Here is a 22928-nt window from a genome sequence, read left to right as displayed (position 1 = left end):
GAGACTTTTGAGCTTACTCTGTTAGGCCCGGTGCACACCAAAAACCGCTAGCAGATCCGCAAAATGCTAGCAGATTTTGAAACGCTCTTTCTTATTTTTCTGTAGCGTTTCAGCTAGCGTTTTGCGGTTTTGTGAAGCGTTTTTGGTGTAGTAGATTTCATGTATTGTTACAGTAAAGCTGTTACTGAACAGCTACTGTAACAAAAACCGCCTGGCAAACCGCTCTGAAGTGCCGTTTTTCAGAGCGGTTTGCGTTTTTCCTATACTTAATATTGAGGCAGAAACGCCTCCGCAATCCAAAATCTGCAGCAGCCCGGGAGTATGCGTTTCTGCAAAACGCCTCCCGCTCTGGTGTGCACCAGCCCATTGAAATACATTACCCAAGCGTATCCGCAGCCGCAAGCGGATCGCAAAACGCAGCCGAACCGCTGGTGTGCACTAGGCCTTAGAGCTTGCTTCTATTATGAGGAGACGAAGGCGCAGGAGGAGGGTCTGTTTAATCGCCCCTCGTATTTTTCGTGAGAGAACAGTTCTTGATAATTTTACTAAGACAGAGGTGATGAAGAAGTTCAGACTCACTCGTGATATGATTTATGATATGATCCGGCAGTAAAAGGCGGGAATACTCTGGTCAAGTAGTGGTAAAACTCCGCCTCCTACCCACAATGCTTCACTTTGAAGCTTACAGAGAGGAAAAGTATCCCATGTAAATCATTAATACCGATTACCTAACTCTCTGCTTTCTCACACTTTCCTCATGCATATCTCTCCATTATCCCCTGCTATCGAACACTTTTCTCTCTGTCCTCTCACACTGGTGAATTGACTCCAGAGTGTTAAAGGGAAGGTCCAAGCAAAAAAAAAAAATGAGTTTCACTTACCTGGGGCTTCTACCAGCCCCATGCAGCCATCCTGTGCCCTCGTAGTCACTCACTGCTGCTCCAGTCCCCCGCTGGGAGCTTTCTGACCTCGGAGGTCAGGGCCGAATTGCGTACATTTTTACACATTTCCGCTAGTGCAGGAACATTAACGCATACATTTTTACGCGTTAGTGGTGCAACGCGTAAATTTTTGTTCCTGCACTAGCTGGAATGCGTAAAAATGTATGCAATGTGGCCCTGACCTCCGAGGTCAGAAAGCTGCCAGCGGGGGACTGGAGCAGCAGTGAGTGACTACAAGGGCACAGGATGGCTACATGGGGCTGGTAGAAGCCCCAGGTAAGTAAAACTCATTTTTTTTTTTTTGCTTGAACCTTCCCTTTAAAATACCTCATGAGATAAACTACCTACCTTTTTTCTCTTAGTAAATCCTCTCTGGTGAATTGACGCCAAACTCTCTTCCACTCAAATCCAGACTGCAGATCATTCTTTAGGTCATATTTTAGTTTTGCTTGGCAAGGGTCAGGAATGCTTATTTCTTTTAACCACTTCAGCAATCAGGGTTGTTGTCACCTTTTGGACGCAAGAAATTATAACATTTCAGCACTCTTCCCAGTCATTCGCCAATAACTTTATCACTACTCCTCCCACCTAAATAAATATATATATATATATATATATATATATATATATATATATATATATATATATATATATATATATATAATATTTTTTTTTATTTTTTTTTATTGCAACAAATTAGTCTTTTTGTGGTTGATTATTTTTTTCAGTAATTATGATATTCTCTAAGCATTTTGAAGCGGTAAAAAAATGAAGAAAAATCCAGTATAGTTTTAAAATAAACAAACAATGCTACCATGATAAAACCTACACATTTTATTTACAAAAGAGGAGACACCAAAAACCCAATATAGTGTAATATGTACTGGCAATAATGGCTATTGGATATAATGGATATGAGAGGTAAGTATATAAATATACTCACTAAGGCCTAGTGCACACCAGAGCGGTTCTGCTGCGGTTTGCGATCCGCTAGGATAATGTATTTCAATGGGCTGGTGCACACAAGAGCGGGAGGCGTTTTGCAGAAACGCATACTCCCGGGCTGCTGCAGATTTTGGATTGCGGATGCGTTTCTGCCTCAATGTTAAGTATAGGAAAAACGCAAACCGCTCTGAAAAACGGCACTTCAGAGCGGTTTGCCAGGCGTTTTTGTTACAGTAGCTGTTCAGTAACAGCTTTACTGTAACAATACATGAAATCTACTACACCCAAAACGTTTCCCAAAACCGCAAAATGCTAGGTGAAACGCTACATAAAAATAAGAAAAAGCGTTTCAAAATCTGCTAGCATTTTGCGGATCTGCTAGCGTTTTTTGGTGTGCACCAGGCCAAACATGGGTTACCGTCCAGGTAACCACTAGATCAGCAGATGGGGAGATTAGACCTGTCCCCACTCAGGAGTAAGAAGTCACTGTCTGTAGGTAGGAAGTAAGGGGCCACACCCCTTTACCAAGGGTGGACTCGGGATCTGGATATGCATACAGAGGCGCCAGAAAAATAAAATTCACTAACCAATATTAAAATGAGAGGACGAGGTGGACTTATCTTCTGCAAGCAGACACCCAAACTGGAGGAGGTTCCCAGAGGTGCTGAGCTTCGTACCAGACCTGTATGAGTTAAATGCTCCTTTTTTACTGTCTGATAAAGCGGGATACACCTGCAAAACGCATTGCACTTGCATTTTCTGGAGTATGTAAATAAATCGTTGTTTTGTTGAATATACACAAGTGTTTTTGTGTCTGCTTGAAGGAGGTAAGTCCACCTCGGCCTCCTTTCATTTTAACATTTTTAAGTGAATTTTATTCTTCTGGTGCCTCTGTCTGCATATAAACACATTTTATTTGTTCTAGTTATCCCAACATTTAAATTATGTACCTAGTGCAATGTATGGGGATCATTTATTATTTGGAAAATAAAGGTTTATTTTTTGTTTCTCTGTTTTTTGTTTTCTGATTGTATCCCTAGCAATAATTGCAAGCCCTTATTTGCAAAAATAACAGTAATATACCCTCAGGCATACATATTCAAAAAGCGGAGTCCCTAAGATAACAAAATATCTATTTCATGTACTCCTGGTGGCATGAGCAGCCGCTTTTCAGGACATAGGACCTACATCCTTGCGGCATAAGTGGTTAAACAATGGTTTTACTTATACAATGAAATTCACATTTATGGTAAAACAAATTTTCAATCTACATCTGTTTTTTTATTTTTTATTTTTTTTTATTTATTTATTTTTTTTATAAAGACCAAAGGCTTGGTAGTTTTTAGTCTTTTTCCTGTCCCAGAATGTTAACGAGTCTGAGGCAGCCATCAACCTGCAGCCTATGTCTGTAAGGGGCCCATACACAATGATTTTCCCGCCGATGTACAGCAGATTTGATCACTGTGATTCGAATCTGCTGTGAAAGACCCATATAAATTTGCTTACAGGGCAAATAGGTCGACCGACGACGCCATTAACATCTGCCTGGAGCTTGTCAACAATCACCTTGACAAACCCAATTCATATGCCAGGGTCCTCCTCCTTGACTTTAGTTCGGCATTTAACACCATTAGCCCCCAGATACTAGGAGAGAATCTGGCTGAGCTCGGGGTCCACCCCACACTTCAACTGTGGATCAAAGACTTTCTTACAAACAGATCTCAGGTTGTAAAGCTGGGCTCCACCTCCTCGCAACCAAGGACCACCAACACAGGGGCCCCTCAAGGCTGCGTCTTGTCACCATTCCTGTTCTCCCTTTACACGAACAATTGCAGATCCTCAGCAAACTCTGTCAAAGTAATCAAATTTGCAGATGATACCACCATAGTCGGCCTGATCTCCAACAATGACGAGCAGGCATACCGCCATCAGGTAGACAGGATCTGCCACTGGTGCAGGGAGAACAAGCTGGTCCTCAACAATGCAAAAACCGTTGAGATTATCTTCGACCTTAGGAAGCATGCCCCCACTCCACCCCCACTGCACATTGGAGGAACGGTGGTGGAAAAAGTGTCCTGTGTCCGCCTCCTGGGCACCACCATCTCCAACACCCTGAAGTGGAAGGAAAACACTGTCTCCACCCAGAGGAAAGCTCAGCAGAGGCTCTACTTCCTCCGCCAACTGAAGAAGTTCGGCATGTCACAGAATCTCTTGACGAACTTCTATACCGCAATGATCGAATCCGTCCTCTGCTCCTCTATCCTTGTCTGGTATGCTGGCTCCACCGAAAGCGACAGACGCAAACTACAGAGGGTGATCAGGTCAGCGGAAAGGATCATAGGGAACACACTCCCTGCCCTAGACCACCTCTATAATGCCAGGTTACGCTCCAGAGCATTGAAGATTGCAAATGATCCCTCTCACCCTGGCCACCAGTTGTTCAGTCAGCTCCCCTGGGGGCGGAGGTATCTGAGGTACCGGTCCATCTCCACTAAGACCACGAGACACAAAAATAGCTTCTTCCCCTCAGCTGTAAAGTTGCTGAACTCTACAAACGCTGCTCATTCTCTCCCCCCTTAGGCTGCCCCCTCCAGGCCGATCTTCTGCCTACAACCCACATGGCTGGGGTAAATGTGCTATGTATATGTTTTTGAAATGAAGTGATGTCTAACATGTTCTATGTTGTTTATGTTTCTATGTAATGCCCTGTATCTATGTGCCAAACCCAATTCCGGGCGATTCAGTCGTGCTTGGCGAAATAAAAGCGATTCTGATTCTGAAATCGTTGCACAAACGATCGATTTCTGTCCGAAATCAATCGTTCCCGTCAATCCGTCTGTGCGGAAGATTTCGCTCAATCGCCGGCGGGTCGATAGTGGCGGTCGAATGCCCGACGACCGACGCTAGCGGCAATACATTAGCTGCTCCAGCCGGCGCGTATCCCCAGTCTCTGCTGTCCCATCTCCGTGCTCCGCTCCTCCAGCTTCACTGAACTTCCTGTCCCGGCAGGAAGTTTAAACAGTAGAGCGCCCTCTACTGTTTGAACTTCCCTGGTAGGAAGTTCAGTGAAGCTGGAGGAGCGGAGACCGGGGATACGCGCCGGCTGGAGCAGGTAATGTGTGCGGGGGGGCGGCGGCGGCAGCTTCACAGATTGTGATCGGTTTCATGCTGAAATCGATTCACAATCTGTTTGCAGTAAAGGCAGCCATACGATCCCTCTCTGATCAGATTCAATCAGAGAGGGATCTATTTGTTGGTCGGATCTGATGACAAATCGACCAGTGTATGGCTACCTTAAGTGTGTACAGTAAGCAGATAGCCCCAGACCGCCCTACTTAATCCTCACATCTTGAGGTCTTTGATGGGAAGTCTACTCGGCAACAAGTTATGCTCTACACTTTTGACTTGTTCCCTCAGGCCACAATTTGTGGCTGAAGCTGTACAGACACAGACGAATGTTGACATGTACAGTACACATTGCGTTGATGTGATTAGATGGCGCCGTCTACTGCTTGGCTTGTGACTTTTCTGGTGGGGACCTAGAGCTGCTATGCTGTTGTATGAGGTAGCATAGCTAAGAAGGGTGCCACTAACACTGGTGCTACTGTGGGACCTGTATAGAGAGAGAGCGATGACTGTAAATAAATGCATCCATTTTATTGAAAACTGTTGCCAATGTCCAAGAGGATAAATTTTCAATGACACCCCCTATACAGTCAAGAACACTGGGAGTTGGCTTGATGTGAGCACAGACAATTAATACGAGCAAGTATTCTCTGATGTCTGTATACAGCTGTGTACTGTAAGCAGTTTGTGCTTGGGAATGAGACTGAACATGACTAGTCAGGGTGGAATCCAAGTATACTGAACATACAGTGTTCTTTGCCTCCAGCAAAAGCTCAGGGCTCGTTTCCACTATCGCGAATCTGCATGCGTCCAACGCATGCAGATCCGCACATGTAATACAAGTGGATGGGCCTGTTTCCACTGTAGCGTTGTTGAGGTGCGTTTTTTTCAGCGTGAAAAAAACGCACAAAAGAGCCAACGATTTTGCCTGCGTCGGGAATCCGTGCGAATCGCCGCTAATGTATTTAATAGTAAAAACGCATGCGTTTGTTACATGCGTTTTTACCCGCGATTTCGCACCTTTTTCAATTTTATTTAGCCCTGGCAGTGTCATGGTTAATTTCGCATGGCACCCTGCCATGCGAAATCGCATGCGAAATCGCGGGTAAAAACGCATGTGGAAACGCATCCGCATGCGTTTTTACAAGCGTCGGAATGCGGCCGAAATCGCGTCGCAACAGTGGAAACGAGCCCTCAAACAATGCCAAGTGCATTCTAGCTTGTTGAAGGATGGGTATTTAAGGTTAATTTTATCGCACTAAAGTGGATTGATATCACAAGAGACTGTAATACAGGAACGGCCACATATATTTATTATAATTTCCAGGCCATCAGCTGTATATGTGTGTCATTCTGCCCCGCTTTAATTATCCATGGCACTGATTGGATGGCTCGTACGAGATCCAAAAACATAGTGCGTGCACTCCTGGCCTGTGCTGTGTAGCTATTGGTATTTATATATTTTGCTGTTAGTATGAGCACAGGTCAGAGTGCGTGTGTATGCTGTCCGAAAGCTCACACACTTAATGCTTCATGCACCATGGAGACAATCAGTCCACACCTGGATCCAATAAGTTGTGGGGGTACAATGAAGTAAGATAAGGCGACTGGTCTCCTGGATGCTATCATATGGAACATGTGAAATACAGTGACTCTGCGATATGTACACTGCTGGTTGCACATTCATAAGAATTTTTTTTTTTTTTTGGTCACCTCACCAGACCAGGTATGATGTACACCCTTACATCTAATGTAGCTGTCTATTATGTGTGTAAAGCAATGGAGATTTTCACAAATAAAGACACGGAACAGCAATTCAAATCAAGGATGTTTTAACCCTTTGCCACACTATGCAGAACTAAAATAAAATTCCTGGGGGTTTGGCTTTGAGTGTGTGTACTTTATGTACACTAACACTTTGAACATGGTTACTATAGTGACGTTGCTACACACAAGACTGCTTTTTCTGATGGCCATACACGGTGAGTTTTTTTTATTATCAATCGAGCCGCTGATGGCGATTCTGCGCTTGATCCCCGCGGGCGGACAATAGAAAACAAACAAACGAGCGGCAGATAAGAAGCGCCCGCGGGGACGAGCGGGAATCGATCCACGCGCCCGCACTGACGTGCCGGCATAGAGCCAGCGGCTCAATTCCGGTGCATAAACGCACCGTGTATGCCCGGCATTAGACTTAAAGAGGAACTTCAGCCTAAACCGTGGGCAGCACGGTGGCGTAGTGGTTAGCTCTCTCGCCTTGCAGCGCTGGGTCCCTGGTTCGAATCCCAGCCAGGGCACTATCTGCAAAGAGTTTGTATGTTCTCTCCGTGTCTGCGTAGGTTTCCTCCGGGCACTCCGGTTTCCTCCCACATTCCAAAAAGCATACGGATAAGTTAATTGGCTCCCCCTAAAATTGGCCCTAGACTATAGTACTTACACTACATAATATAGACATATGGCAATGGTAGGGATTAGATTGTGAGCTCCTTTGAGGGACAGTTAGTGACAAGATATATATACACTGTACAGCGCTGCGTAATATGTCGGCCCTATATAAATACTAAAATAATAATAATAATAATAAACAAACAGTGTCATTAAGTTACATTAGTTATGTTAATTAAAATAGATAGGTAATATAATCTCTTACCCACACTGTTTTAAAAGAACAGGCAAAGGTTTGTGATTTCATAAAGGAAGCCATCTTTTTGGTTGAAAGGTGACAGGGAGCATGAGACCCAGTTCCAACTGTCCTGTGTCCTGATCACCCCTCCCAGTTGCTAGACAACGTGAATAACATAGGAAATCCCATCATGCTTTGCACAGCATCAGGGGAAAAAAGCCCTTGCAGTTTTCTTTAATGGGGTGGGGCTTAGCTAAAAATGCAGCTAAAAATGAGACTTGGGTAAGAAAAACAAAGTTCTGATGCTGTGAAACAGTTAAAGAAACACCATGCCTTTTCAGTTCTGCTGAGTAGATTTTTAGTCTGGAGGTTCACTTTAAGTTCTGCTGTTGACAAGTCATTTCACTATCTGCATGGTTTTTGTAGGTGACTCATAAAGGAGTGAAGTACAAAAGCTTACAACTTCTGCACAATAAGGGGGAAATGTCAGCCTCCATGTTTATATCATGATGGTTTCACTTTTAGCAGGATGATTTCTATAGCTCTTATCTAGCTCTCGCTTTGAACTACCTTTAATGGATGTGTCTGATGTAACAGGAACATGATGTAAATAGTGAGCGTGCTGTAGACCTATAATCCTTTCTCTGACACAGCAGAAGAGAATGCAAGCAGGAAGCCAGTGCTGCGTGTGTACTGTTAACAGTCTCCAGCTCTCAGTAATCCTGGCAGATGTCCTTGTCGCTCATTTTTGTTCAGGGAGTGTGAGCTGGGAAAAAAAAGGGTTTTTACATTTCCCATATCCCCATGTCATGTCCACCCAGGCATCTCCTCTTACCACTACTACTACATTAACAGAAGTAGCTTGGGTATTTGGAGATTACTTTTCATGTTAAGTACAATTTTGCCTTCTTATGTTTCATTATTTGTTTTTCCCATATGTTACTGTCACTCGGCTGCATTCTGTGTATGTTGCTTTCACAGGGCTATACTGCTTGTGTCGCTTTGTAGCTTTATAGTGGTCATGCTTCCTTTTGGTGTTTAGTGGTCTTGCAGACCTGTCAAAGTGACCTTGGGTGTTATGCCTGGTAAGCAGAACAGCTGCAGTGTATTTGTACCAGCATTACATACAAGTACAGCACTGCTAGCATCAACAAGTGTTCTCATGGGAATCATACTATTCATAGTCAGTCATATGTGTAAGTATTCTGCTTGGCTTGTGTCATTGAGTACAGACTGTGTTGTGCTTTTTGATTAGTTGTATGCAACTGTTGTATAACGAACAATAATTTATTATTTATTAAGAATGGCATTAAAGAGACTCTGAAGCGAGAATAAATCTCGCTTCAGAGCTCATAAATAGCAGGGGCACGTGTGCCCCTGCTAAAACGCCGCTATCCCGCGGCTAAACGGGGGTCCCTTCACCCCCAACCCACCCCCCGCAAAAGTGTGTCGTAGAAAGGTCGCAGAATTTCCCTTCCTGGAGGCAGGGCTAACGGCTGCAGCCCTGCCTCCAGTCGCGTCTGTCAGCGGCGCATCGCCGCCTCTCCCCCGCCCCTCTCAGTGAAGGAAGACTGAGAGGGGCGGGGGAGAGGCGGAGATACGCGCTGACAGACGCGCGTGGGGCAGGGCTGCGGCGGTTAGCCCTGCCCCAACCAGGAAGCGCTCCCCGGGTGTATCGAGGGGGATTTGGGGGTGAAGGGACCCCCGTTAAGCCGCGCTATAGCGGCGTTTTAGCAGGGGCACACGTGCCCCTGCTATTTATGAGGTCTGAAGCGAGATTTATTCTCGCTTCAGACTCTCTTTAAGTGGCAGGAGGGCTGTTATGGGATGTGATTATAATTGTGATATAAAATTGATTGCTTAACAGTTTTTTTTATACACTGTTCTAACCATGCAAAGAATACTGCACAAATGTTTTTAACACAGCATTTTGTTATACTGTATTTAGATGGATTGAACTGTGCTGCCAATTGGTACAAGATTGTAATACGTTTCTGTAAAAAGACATTTAGACTGCACTCCTCCTTCCTGCTGATTAGATCACTGTGTTTAAATATGCCGGGAATTGGTTACCCTCACACCCACTACTTGATTATTTGTAAGCAGTTATTGATCAAATGGGTGATAGACCATGTTGAACAATCTCTGAGCAGGTGGAAGGGGAGCATCAGGGTTATGGATTGCCAGAATATTAACTGATGTCAATGGACTTTGGGGGACACCTCTACTAATATATTTTTAAAAATTCAGCATGATATGAGCAAGAATGATTACCCATTTTGCACTAAACTGAGGTCAGTATGCAAAAATGCCAGATAGAGCTGCTGGATTATATCATTCCTGTATCTCAAACATTTTACAGAGCGAGTCATATACCGTAATCTAATCTGAAGATAGCTGCTTCAGGCTGGTTTGGCCTTCATCAGTTCAAGGTATATGGTACATCTGTGTGTTGTGTAGGAGCTACCACTAGGTGGTGTTTAAAGCCTAAGAAAGCCATTATTCCTTTGTAGCTTTGGGCAGGGATCATTGTGCTTGGCAATTATTTTTGCTTTGTTGATCTTATGAAGAACGTGTTTATAAACCCTTTAGCTTAACCTTGTATGTAATAGAACTAGTCACACTCCATTGCTGTTCAGATAATTAGGCAGTAAATTATGAAATGGATATACCATTGCTTGTAGTAAGTAAGCACACATTAAAACACAGTAGGTGAAAATCCGTTTAATGATATTTGCTAAAAATAAATTCTTATGGATGTTTGTTATTATTTTATATAGCACCAACATCTTCCGTAGCTCTGTACTTGGTATAAAACAAATAGTGAGGAGCATAAATGCATGAGACGTTCCAAACTCTGTGCAATCAGGACATCCAGCAATACAAATATATACATTGTTGTGTGGAGACATTACCAATTATGGTGCATGCTCTTATGATAAATTACACCAGAATAAGAAATACTAAAAGGTGGTGCCTGTGCTTGGGAGCTTACAATCTAGAGGGTTTGAGACATTAAGGAACATTAAGGAAGGAGGCAGAGAGGTATGAATCAAAATAATCAAAATATTTATTAATTGGTAGTACCAACTTTAAAATAATAAAAAAAAAAATGCCAAAGCTTAGGAATTTTAAAGCTATATTAAGATGGCATCTGCTTTTGGGAACAAAAGCTCCTGGCCAGGAAGCTGACACTTTATCCAGTTAGCCATCTTGGCCTATCATTGCGAACATGAATGCCCTAGCATGTTGTCGATTCACCGGAGCCCCATATCAGCCGGGGTCCTTCGTGTAGCTACAACACATTCTTCATGCACAATATGAACTGGGTTTATGGGTGATAGACCACACCTCTGCATTCAGTGTGCATAACATTCTCAGTGGATTCCCTGCAGCTCTGTGGGGAGTGCTTATGTGGTGTATAGTACTACTGTGTAACTTGATTTGTAGTCACCAACCCTATATTTAACATATCGAATAAAATTATTTCACGCGCAAAGGAAGTGCATAAATTTGCGTAGACCTGCATCAAAGCAGAATTATTTGCATCTCATCGACTATCCGTATTAGTGACACAACTACTCATCACGGTTTATATATAAAAGATTCCTGTGTACACATCAGAAATACAGTCACAATCATATATGTATGTGTGTATAAAATATATATATCTACTTACAGTATATCTATCATACACGTATATCGGATTTTGAAAATACAGTGACTGCTTTATTGCTTCAGCACTACTAACTTTTTTTTTTTATTTTTGTGGACAAAGCACTCTGCTATTACTGTATATGGAAGTTAATTATGATTATTATCTGAGAAATAGAGCATTTTATATTTTCTCTTTTAATTACAGTTTAAATTTTTTTAGGCGTATGTACAGTTTCTCTCCCCCCCCCCCCCCCCCCCCTCTAGATCCAACTCCAGGTATCTAAAAATTACTCCGACTCCATAGTTAAGAGCACAAAATGGCAGCTTGCAGGTGCCATGTTTTCCTTGTTGATGCAAGATTGTTAGCTGTTCAAGGGGCACTATGGCAAAAAAATTTAAAATGTAAAATATGTGCAAACATAGACAAATAAGAAGTAAGTTTTTTTTTTCCAGAGTAGAATGAGCCATAAATTACTTTTCTCCTATGTTGCTGTCACTTACAGTAGGTAGTAGAAATCTGATAGAAGCGACAGGTTTTGGACTAGTCCATCTCTTCATAGGGGATTCTCAGGGATTTATTTATTTTCAAAAGTACTTTGTGAATGGTAGTTGCTCTGTCCAACAAACTGTGTAGCGAGCAGGGAAGCTGGCCAGCATCATTGTTTAAATCCTTCTTAGGGAATATCCTTATAAAGAATGAAAGCCTTGCTGAGAATCCCCTATGAAGAGATGGACTAGTCCAAAACCTGCTTCTTCTGTCGGATTTCTACTACCTACTGTAAGTGACAGCAACATCGGAGAAAAGTAATTTATGGCTCATTTTACTCTGGAAAAAACATACTACTTATTTGTCTATTTGCACACGTTTTAAATTTTTTAATTTTTCGCCATAATGCCCCTTTAACCACTTTGTCCTCCTTGACGTATAAAAACGTCAAGGAGGACAGGCGCGCGCCCGATCGCGCGCGTGCACGCGCACTCCCGGCCGCGGAGTCGGTAGCCACGGAATCAATTTATCGGGCTATGGAGCCCGATCATTGATTCCTCTCCCCCGCTGAAAAAGCGACAGCTTCTCTCGGAAGCTTCGCTCTTTCTGAAGCGGTGTCTCTCTAAGCGTACATTGTACGCTTAGAGTGACGTCATGTAAAAAAAATCGAGATTGCCATCTTGTGGCCAAAAAGTAAAACTACAAGAAAATCCTCAAAAACATTACAATACACCAATATTTCCCCAAATTAAACACTTTTATATCCCACCCTCCCAAAAATGCCCACATAAAATGTTTAATAAAAAAAAAACAAAAAAAAACATTACTATAAAAAAAAAAAAACATAAATATTTACCTAAGGGTCTAAACTTTTTAAATATCTATGTAAAGATGAAATATTTCTCTCTATTTTTTTTTTTTTATAAGCTTGTAAATAGTGATGTATTCAAAACGGAAAAAATGCCCTTTTATTTCCAAATAAAATATTGTCGCGATACATTGTGATAGGGACATAATTTAAATGGTGAAATAACCGTGACAAATGGGCAATAACAATACGTGGGTTTTAATTATGGAGGCATGTATTATTTTAAAACTATAATGGCCGAAAACTGACAAATAATGAATTTTTTCATTTTTTTTCTTATTCTTCCTGTTAAAATGCATTTACAGTAAAGTGGCTCTTAGCAAAATGTACCCCCCAAAGAAAGCCGAATTGGTGGCGGAAAAAACAAGATATAGATCAGTTCATTGTGATAAGTAGTGATAAAGTTATAGGCTAATGAATGGGAGGTGAACATTGCTCGGATGCATAAGCTGAAAACGACTGAGATGTTAAGTGGTTAATAATCAGCGACCTTCTGGAACCTGTTTTTAAATGCCTCATTTTATGTTTAAAAAGAATAAAAATAATCAGCAGGTTGACTGTGAATAAGTTAAGTGGCCATACACACAGATTGCCAAAATGATCGATCTTTCTTTGATTGGAATCTGATGAGAGGGGAATCAATTCCTACCACACATAGTATATCAATTTTCAACAGATTTCAGCAGGACTACGTAATGCACTGCAGTAGAAAGGGATGACTTTCTAGTACTGCACCCGCCTTGCCCCCAATTGGAGATTTTCTGTCCTGTCCAATCTATTTTAGCTGAAAATCGATTGGAATTCACATCAGTTGAACATGTTGTGCGAATAATTCCTGACAAAATTATCAAATCTGCCAGGAATTGAATGGGAGAATCTGTGTGTGTCTATGCCATTTAGTGCATTGCTTTATTTGTTTTTTGTACAGCAAAGTGGCAGGTTTATTTAGGGCTCTTTCACACCAGAGCCCACTTCTGGCGTTTTAACGCAAAGTCTATACTTTGCGTTAACCAAGGTAAAAGGAAAGTCCATAGACTTTCCTTTTACCTTTCACACCCGACGCTGTGTTTCGATACGTTGCGGTACGATGCGTCCCGGCGCATTTTATCATCGGGAATCGCAGTTTCCCCTCCGGGGTAATTAACTACCACCGCCGCTACTCAGCGTCGCACCGGAGTTTCCCGACGACACGCCGCAACGCGTGCAGGAGCCGTTCTCCTGCACGCTTTTGGTGTGTAACGAGCCTTAACCTACATATCTTTTCTGCCAACTCGTACAACTATTAGTGAGTGTTAATGTTTTATATTTTCTTGCAGCTCTCAGGAAGATGAACGGCCTATGTCACCTTTCTTCATGAGGTAGGCACAGTGCCTTTTATTTATTTCGGGTGTGGTAAATATGAATATTTTGGCAAATATACTCTATAGTTTAAGTGCCCCCGTATCAAAAATTTCAATTTAGATTAAGAAAAAAGGTGCATCAGCATTAATATCACATTATTGTGGTGAATTAAAATATTAACTCTTTCTAATATCGAACTTAATACACACGTCTGATTTTTCCACTTGGCGGATCGGTCAAAACTAGTCTTATCAGCTGAACGATCGTTTTTACACACGTCTGACTTGACGTCCAAACGACCCGTCCGAATGACTGGTCGGTTGGAAAAATCAGACGTGTTTATGTACCTTTAAAGAGAAACTCCAACCTAGAATTTAACTTTATCCCAATCAGTAGCTGATACCCCCTTTTACATGAGAAATATAATGCTTTTCACAGACCATCAGGGGGCGCTGTATGACTGATTTTGTGCTGAAACCCCTCCCACAAGAAGGTCTGAGTACCGCGGTACTTTTGGCAGTTTGTTACAATGTAACAAGGTTCACAGACAGGAATTAGCTGTTTACAGCTGTCTCTAACAGCCAAAACAGCTAGGAGCAGCTGCATAACCTGCCCACAGTAAAAATGTCACCATGTAATAAATGTCAGAATGTAAATCGGGGAGAGGAAAGATTTTACAATGAGCAAACACTGACTAAATCATTTATACATAATTATGGTAAAAAATGAAGCACTTTTTTTACTACATTATTTTCACTGGAGTTCCTCTTTAATGCTGAGCATACATGGGTCGATCCGGCGGCCGATTAGCCGCTAGATCGATCCCCGCTGGTCTCTGCCGGCAGTCCTTATCAGCCGCTCAATTCCCTGCCATTGTCCGGCGGCGGGAATCGAGCAGGCGCGGGTCGAGCAGCTTGATCGGGCCAGCTGAATATTATCAGCTGGCCGGATCAGCTTGTCGATGCACTGTACAGAAACGTACCGTGTATCCCCAGCATTCGTTCCATATATGCACAGATTTTACCCCAGAAGAGGAAGTAGAAATGGGCAGTGATAATGGTTTTATCTCTGTATTTGTAATGTTGACACACTTATTTGTCTTAATTAGAATAAATTTAAGATAAAGGTATCATTACTGGATGTATGGCCAGATCAACCATTAGATAGACCCCCTCTCTGATAGAATCTAATCAGAGAGAGATCTATTACCTGCCCACACACTGCACACCAATTTCCGGTAGATTTCAGAATGTAATCTATTGGAAATTGACCTGCTGGGTCGCCCCCAATCGTACGCGTGTCTCCCCACTCGTGCTCAATGTAAAGTCAGTGAGAGTAAAGACTTCTACACAGGCATTGGGGCCATCGTTTGCTGAAATGTCTAATGCTTTTTCCGCAGTGCACCCCATTGGGCCCATGCAAATGACATTTTGCCAACATTCCTCATTTATCCTCCTCATCAAGCTTTTCGATAAAATTATTGAATCGGAACGTTGATCGGGCCTCAATACTGAGTAATGTATAGGCACCGTAAAAGTATAGTTCTCCACAGCACCTCATGCAGTCATCTAGCTTGGTTGCCTCTTTTCTGACTTTGCTTAGTGTAACTGTCGGGCATAAAATCAAAAATCAGTTCTTTATTTTTATCTGGTAAGGATACTAACCAGGCAATACAAAAGTTAAAAATCATTTTTATTTTCTTTCTCCATAAAACATCATCCCCCAGTTTCCCTGGCTCTTATTTGGTATAACTGCCGCACAAAGGAAGTTGCAGGGCATGCTGAGTTTTCTTTTTTAGATCCTTACTTTCCCCTCAGACATAGCAAATGCAGTTTGATTGGCTGAAGTCTTTCTCTCCTGTTTTCCTGTTCCACACCTCTGTTCCACTCTGGCCAATATTTCTCATGCTGAGAAGCTGAGAAAATCACTCTGCTGGGTGGGAGTGTCTGAAGACTGGGAGGAGGGCAGGCAATACATACACAATCAGGCTGAGGAGAGTAAGGGTGGAAATGACATCAAGATTGGCTTCAAAACAGGCACAGTTAAAGAGAGCCCGAGATGGGCTCAAAATTTTTAAAAAAAAAAGTAGACTACCTGATCCGCGGGGCTGAGCGGATCAGGTAGCTGCAAACATCACCTTCACTTTGGTGACCTATAGGTCGCGATGCTGCGCTGAGAGACTGTGTGTCTCTCATAGCACGCAGGGAGGTGGGGGAGTGGCAGGAGGCCAGGTCAGGAAACACTGCAGGAACTTCCATGGCTGGCATTTTAAACAGGGATTTCCTCTACCCTGTGTTTACCTCAAAGTTGGCGACAAATCTTGTCACTAAACTCAGGGGACTATAGCTCGGGGGGCGGAGAGTGGCGGTTGGGAACATAGAGCCATGTCATTAAGCAGAAAACATGGCTCTGTGTCCAATCTGCCCTCCGAAGATCCATCTTGGGTTCTCTTTAAGATGGAAAATCCTAAGAAGGATTTTTTTTTCTTACAAATCTAGAAAAATCACTAAAATCAAAATGCGGACATTTCAATACATATGCTATGTAAGTAGCGCAAGTACTGTATTTTTTGGACTAGAAGACTCACTTTTTCTCCCCCAAAAGGTGGGGGGGGGGGGGAGTCACTGCGTCTTATAGTCCAAATGCAGGGAACCTCCGACCCGCCGCAATGTAAGGGACTCCCTGTACTGTGCTCATGCAGAGGAGGTCATGGGAACAAATGAAGGACCCAGGGTGCAACTTATGGTCAGCAGCGTCTTATAGTCCGAAAAATACGGTATTTATCTACTTCTATATGTTATTTTTTTCTGAGATAGTATAGCTGACCGCTCCTCTTTAAGACTGCATTTCCACAGGGGTGGCGAGTTTTCAAGGAGAACTGTTGTGAGAGGTATATGGTGGCAGCCATATTTATTTCCTTTTAAGCCGTACCAGTTGCCTGGCTGTTCTGCTGATCCTCTGTCTCTAATAGTATTAGCCACAAACCCTGAACAAGCATACAGTGGATCAGGTGTTTCTGACATTTTTTCTCAGATCTGACAAGATTAGCTGCATGCTTGTTTCTGGTGTGATTCACACTACTGCAGGCAAATAGCTCAGCGGGGCTGCCAGGCAACTGGTATTGCTTACAAGGAAATCAATATGGCAGCCTCCATATACTTCTCACTACAGTTCTCCTTTAAACACACTGCTCCTTTGCTGATGCAAATTAGCATCTGAATCACTGTAGCCATGCAGGGCTATGGGGATTCAGATGCAGTGTGCAAAAAACTACAGAAGGCGCCTATTCAACTATACTGAATGGGTGAATGTTGCTTTGCACTCTAAATGCATTCAGCAGTACATATGTCCATCAGATAGTGCTGCTTAACCTCCTTGGCGGTTATCCTGAGCTAGGGTCGGGGTGGAAAACCACAGCTAAGAGCGGTGATCCCGACCTCGGTTCGGGGTAGCCGCCGGAGGCTGAATGCAGAGCAATGCGGGAGCGTTTCTACATACCTCCCGGGGATCCCGACATCGGCTGGCATTCTTCTTCCTCTCCTCCGGGGCTCTGCTTCCTGCTGGTGAGATCGGCAATTTCACTTTAGAGTTGCAGCGCCACCCGGAGGATGGAGTCCTAACTGCAGCGCTGAAGCCAGAGAGGTGATTGATTGCTGGGCTGCTGCAGATATCCCTGGCACCATGATTTATTCCAGGTTTTCGGGTCTGAAAGGGGGCAAAAAATTGCACTGCTTTTAGACCCTAAAATCCGGAAAGATTCAGAACGCTAAGGGGGTTAATATACCTGCGAATTGCACGCTGAGCAATGTTGCTGAAATCTGATCCACAAGCAGCAGTAAGCACAGGCCCTTTTTGATTCTTCAGTAATATGACTTAAAGAGAGTCTGTATTCACAAAATGAAGTATAAACAAACATCCCTGCCTGTTTGGGGTCATCTCCTAGCTCCCTCTGTAATATTTTTGCTGCTCTCCGCTGCAATAAAGAGAGTAAAAAAAACTCTTTTATAAACTGTTTTGTAAACAGAAAAGATGGCCACCAAAACAGGAAGTAAATCAGCAGAGCAGTGAACTCCGTTAATACACAGTGAGTACACAGAGAATTCAGTGAGTTGCGCATTGAATTCAGTCTCCAGAGGTTATGTGCAAGTTGTGAAAGAGCTCTGTGTCAATGAAGCATGACAAGCTGTGTCTTTAGAGCCTGGAGTCTCGGCTCTGCACTCATGTCAGCCTGACAGGCAGCTTCCTCCTCAGCCAGCTATTCTTTGTTCAGTTTATCAGTCTGTGTTTACTAACCTCACAGATAGCAGACAAGCTGACAGTGAGAGCAGGGACATTGTCTGTGAGGAATAATCATCACAGGAGCACTGGAGGGGCTTGGAAGGAGTTAACTTGTTCACATTACTGAAGAGTTGGCAGCCTTCCAGACACAGCTGACAAACCCGACAGGGGAAAGATAAGTTGATTTATTACAGAGATGGTGCAAGTAGAAAGTGCTGCAGTAAGCCAGAGCACAATGGAACAGCCTTAGGAACTTGTAGGATAGGAGAAACACTGCTAACATTTTTGTTACAGAGTCTCTTTAAAGATCCATTTCTTTTTGCATGTTCTAAAAAAAAAGAGAAAGGAAACTCTTGAAATTAATGTTAAAGGCTTATATATTTTTAATGCATTTGGGCCTTATTGCGTTTATAAGCTTGGTTCGGTTTAGTTATGTGACTGTGGCGATTATAATCTCTTGTTGCTGCTGATGTGACTGAGAACAAGAGGTTATTGTGCTTGGTGTCACAGTATTAAAGTTGCATGTGTGGTTTAACCTTTCAGTGGCCTTGAGGATGGAAAGTGTGTGTGTGTGTGTGTGTGTGTGTGTGTGTGTGTGTGTGTGTGTGTGTGTGTGTGTGTGTGTGTGTGTGTGTGTGTGTGTGTGTGTGTGTGTGTGTGTGTGTGTGTGTGTACACGCGCACACCATGCTTTGACTGACTACAACAAAGTGTAAATGAGAGGTTTGACACATCTGTGTTGGAAATTGGATATGTGCTATATGGAACATCTGACATGTCTAACTGATAATGAAAGGGTGTGAATTTAAAGCTGACATGTTCTGGTGTAAGAACCTGACATTAAAGGTGTTCTTCAAGGAACATTCAACATGGTAAAACAATATTGTTTACAGCTGTATATAAATGCATTTTCTTAAATGCTTGTCTGAAGTACGTACTTGTGACGACACATGCATGCTGTATGTGGTCGGAATCACTTTTATAAGGTATGGTAAACCATATATTCTCTTAGGGAAAAAAATGTCATGGGTGGCTCTCAAGGTTTCACCTTGGCTTGTATGATAAGTACAAGTGGAGAGTGAACCATATTAGCCATTGTATTTAAAAGGAACATGAGATGTGAGACCTATGGACGCTGCCATAATTATTTTCTTTTAAACAATACCAGTTGCCTGGCAGTCCTGCTGATCTTTCTGGTCGTTTGGGTCTAAATCACACACCTGAAACAGGCATGCAGCTAAACTTGTCAGATTTGTCATAGACATTTGATTAGCATGCTTGTTCAAGGTCTATAGCTAAAAGAATTCGTTTTAGAAGATCAGCAGCCTGGCAATTAGCTTTGTTTAAAAAGAAATATCAGCCTCCATATCCCTCTCACCTCGAGTTCCCTTTAAAACCCAATTCCAATTTCTATTCCAAGTACATGGAAACACCTCCCCCCAATTTTCCCCACTTTATACAATTTTTCACACATACACTTCTTTGGTGGTTCTCCATTATCTAGAGTCATACATGCTTGCCACTGAGTGAACAGCCACAATCCTCAGAGCCCCTTCAGCTTTGGTCACACTGTCCATGACCAATGTACCGTTCTAAAACACCCCATGTCAGTCCAGTATTGCACCACTGACATGTCATCCATAGCTACGACCCCAGCAAATGGTATACAAAGGGGAAGTCAGCCGCTGTAAAACCACCTCTCCACCTGTGGAAAAATGAGGGAGTTAGGGGTGTTAGTGCAGCATAACCTCTCAGAAGCGACAGAAGAGGGCTTGCTGCTGCAGTGACAAAGTAGCCTGCCTCTAGAATTCATTGACAGCCCAGCATGACATCTGTGCCAGGACTTTGAGAGTTCCTATGAATATGGGTCACATGAAGAGGAAAAGTGGTGATACCATGCATTAATAAATAGGCAAGTGCAGATAATGAATGAAAAGGGACACCCCAGGATGTGTGTCAATATATATATCAAGCAGTCCAGACTCACACAGGATGTGGTCACCATGAAAAGAAAGAGGCTAAGCAGTTGCATAAGACAAGAATCTGGTTCACTGACTTGTGTAAATGTCATTACTCCAGATGTTGCATTTCAAAGATGCCAGACTGTGCAATCCTAGGTTTGTCCAGATTGGTGGGGGGGGGCTCGAGCTGACAACACTGAAACTTCTTTTGCATGCTAAAATTTACAGCCAAACAGTTTGTTTTTTTATTTAGATTTTAACAGAAATACTACACGACTTAATTTTTTCAAACATTTATGATTGTATTGATTCAAACCATCTCCACCAAAAACATACGCTCACCTAAATGATTATTAGGAACACCATACTAATACGGTGTTTGACCCCCTTTTGCCTTCAGAACTGCCTTAATTCTATGTGGCATTGATTCAACAAGGTGCTGAAAGCATTCTTTAGAAATGTTGGCCCATATTGATAGGATAGCATCTTGCAGTTGATGGAGATTTGTGGGATGCACATCCTGGGCAAGAAGCTTCCCGTTCCATCACATCCCAAAGATGCTCTATTGGGTTAAGATCTGGTGACTGTGGGGGCCATTTTAGTGCAGTGAACTCATTGTCATGTTCAAGAAACCACTTTGAAATGATTTGCGCTTTGTGACATGGTGCGTTATCCTGCTGGAAGTAGCCATCAGATGATGGGTACATGGTGATCATGAAGGCATGGACATAGTCAGAAACAATGCTCAGGTAGCCTGTGGCATTTAAATGATGCCCAATTGGCACTAAGGGGCCTAAAGTATGCCAAGAAAACATCCCCCACACCATTACACCACCAGCCTGCACTGGGGTAAAAAGGCATGATGTATCCATGTTCTCTATTTACGCCAAATTCTGACTCGTCAGACCAGGCAACATTTTTCCAGTCTTCAACTGTCCAATTTTGGTGAGCTCGTGCAAATTGTAGCCTCTTTTTCCTATTTGTTGTGGAAATGAGTGGTACCCGGTGGGGTCTACTGCTGTTGTTGCCCATCCGCCTCAAGGTTGTGCATGTCGGGGCTTCACAAATGCTTTGCTGCATACCTCGGTTGTAACGAGTGGTTTTCAGTCAACGTTGCTTTTCTATCAGCTTGAATCAATCGGCCTATTCTCCTCTGACCTCTAGCATCAACAAGGCATTTTTGCCAACAGGACTGCCACATACTGGATGTTTTCCCTTTTCATACCATTCTTTGTAAACCCTAGAAATGGTTGTGCGTGAAAATCCCAGTTACTGAGCAGATTGTGAAATACTCAGACCGGCTCGTTTGGCACCAACAACCATGCCACACTCAAAATTGCTTAAAGCGGAACTGAAGGATCTTTTTTTAATACAATATGATAATATGGGTATGTACCTTTAATGATCACATACCTCTGTGCGTCCTATGTATCTCTTTCTGTGTTGTCTCCATCCCGTGATTCTGCCGGTAAACAGCATCGACTTATAAGTCGATGCTAAAATCAGGCAGAAGAGCCAGTGTTCCTCTCCCTGCAGAATGTTTTACTTCCCCTCAGGCCAGGTCCCCGCCCTTTCTCCGCCCCACCAGTTCCACTCCACGCTCCTTCCTTCAGCGCAGCGATGTTACAATATGAAGACATGAGGCAGCCAGACCCGACCTGTCAGCAGCCGCCCCGCATCAGAGAATAGTGGGTGGCTGAGGACAGATCAGGTCTGGCTGCCTCATGCTTTCATATAAGTTGTAACAGAGCTACTGGCTGCTTGTGTAACTAGAATGGAGGAGAGGGCAGCCGGACAGCGGGCACATTGATAGTGTGTTTGCACAAGTGAAAAGCTGAATGGCCATGAAGGCAGAAAACACACACAACAATACTGTGCATTCCTTCCTCCTGATCTCCCAGCGTTAGGCTGTAAATCCCCCCCTCCCTCCACTGTGCATTTCTTCCTCCTGATCTCCCAGCGTTAGGCTGTAAACCCCCCTCCCCCCTCCACTGATCTCTCCCCCCCCCCCCCTTGCAGGCAGTGTCCCTTGCAGCGCTGTGAATAGGGCAGGGGGTGTTTTACTCCCCGAGGCTCTTTCCAGCCATGACGTCATCAGCCGCGTGTACTGTATTCAGTAGTCCAGAGCTGCATGGGGAGAAGAATACTCAGTGATCGCTGAGCCTCAGTGAGTCAAACGCCCCCTGCCCTATTCACCGCGCTGCCAGGGACACTGCCTGCAATGGGGGGAAGATCAGTGGAGGGAGGGGGGGTTTACAGCCTAACGCTGGAAGATCAGAAGGAAGGAATGCACAGTGGAGGGAGGGGGGATTTACAGGCTAACGCTGGGAGATCGGGAGGAGGAAAGAATGCACAGTGGAGGGAGGGGGGGGGGGATGTACAGCCTAAAGCTGGGGATCAGGAGAAGGAAGGGATGCACAGTGAGGGGGGGGGGGGTGTATCAGCAGCTACATACCACTTTCAGCAACTGTTAGCTGGACGAGCCAGGTTCCTTCTTACTGCTAGGGAGGTTATTACAAGCAGTACAAGTGTACTTGCAATGGCATCTGCCGGCTCTTGATTGAGAGTGCACGAGAGGACAAGTTACTCATGTGCAGTGCTGGAATCCTCTCGTGCACGCTACCACAAAAAAAAAAACATACCAATGACTAGCAGTAACCCGGAAGTGATCAGGCACTGCGGCCATCTTGCCTGAATCCAGG

The 22928-nt window shown here is 43.5% G+C and overlaps 1 protein-coding gene across 9 annotated transcripts in view; it reads left to right on the top strand.

Moving 5' to 3' along the window:
- FAM13A (family with sequence similarity 13 member A) overlaps window positions 1–22928 on the top strand; it is a 397958-nt gene that overhangs the window by 278348 nt on the left and 96682 nt on the right. For all 9 annotated transcript variants that reach the window (XM_068233233.1, XM_068233239.1, XM_068233222.1 and 6 more), the window contains one exon: window positions 13964–14005. In XM_068233233.1, the coding sequence (XP_068089334.1) occupies window positions 13964–14005 (42 nt within the window). The remainder of the gene's footprint in view (window positions 1–13963; window positions 14006–22928) is intronic.

The sequence above is a fragment of the Hyperolius riggenbachi genome, chromosome 1, assembly GCF_040937935.1.
Source record: "Hyperolius riggenbachi isolate aHypRig1 chromosome 1, aHypRig1.pri, whole genome shotgun sequence".
NCBI classification, from domain to species: Eukaryota; Metazoa; Chordata; class Amphibia; order Anura; family Hyperoliidae; genus Hyperolius; species Hyperolius riggenbachi.
The sequence above is the reverse complement of the archived record's forward strand: the minus strand, read 5'-3'. Positions and strand labels throughout refer to the sequence as shown.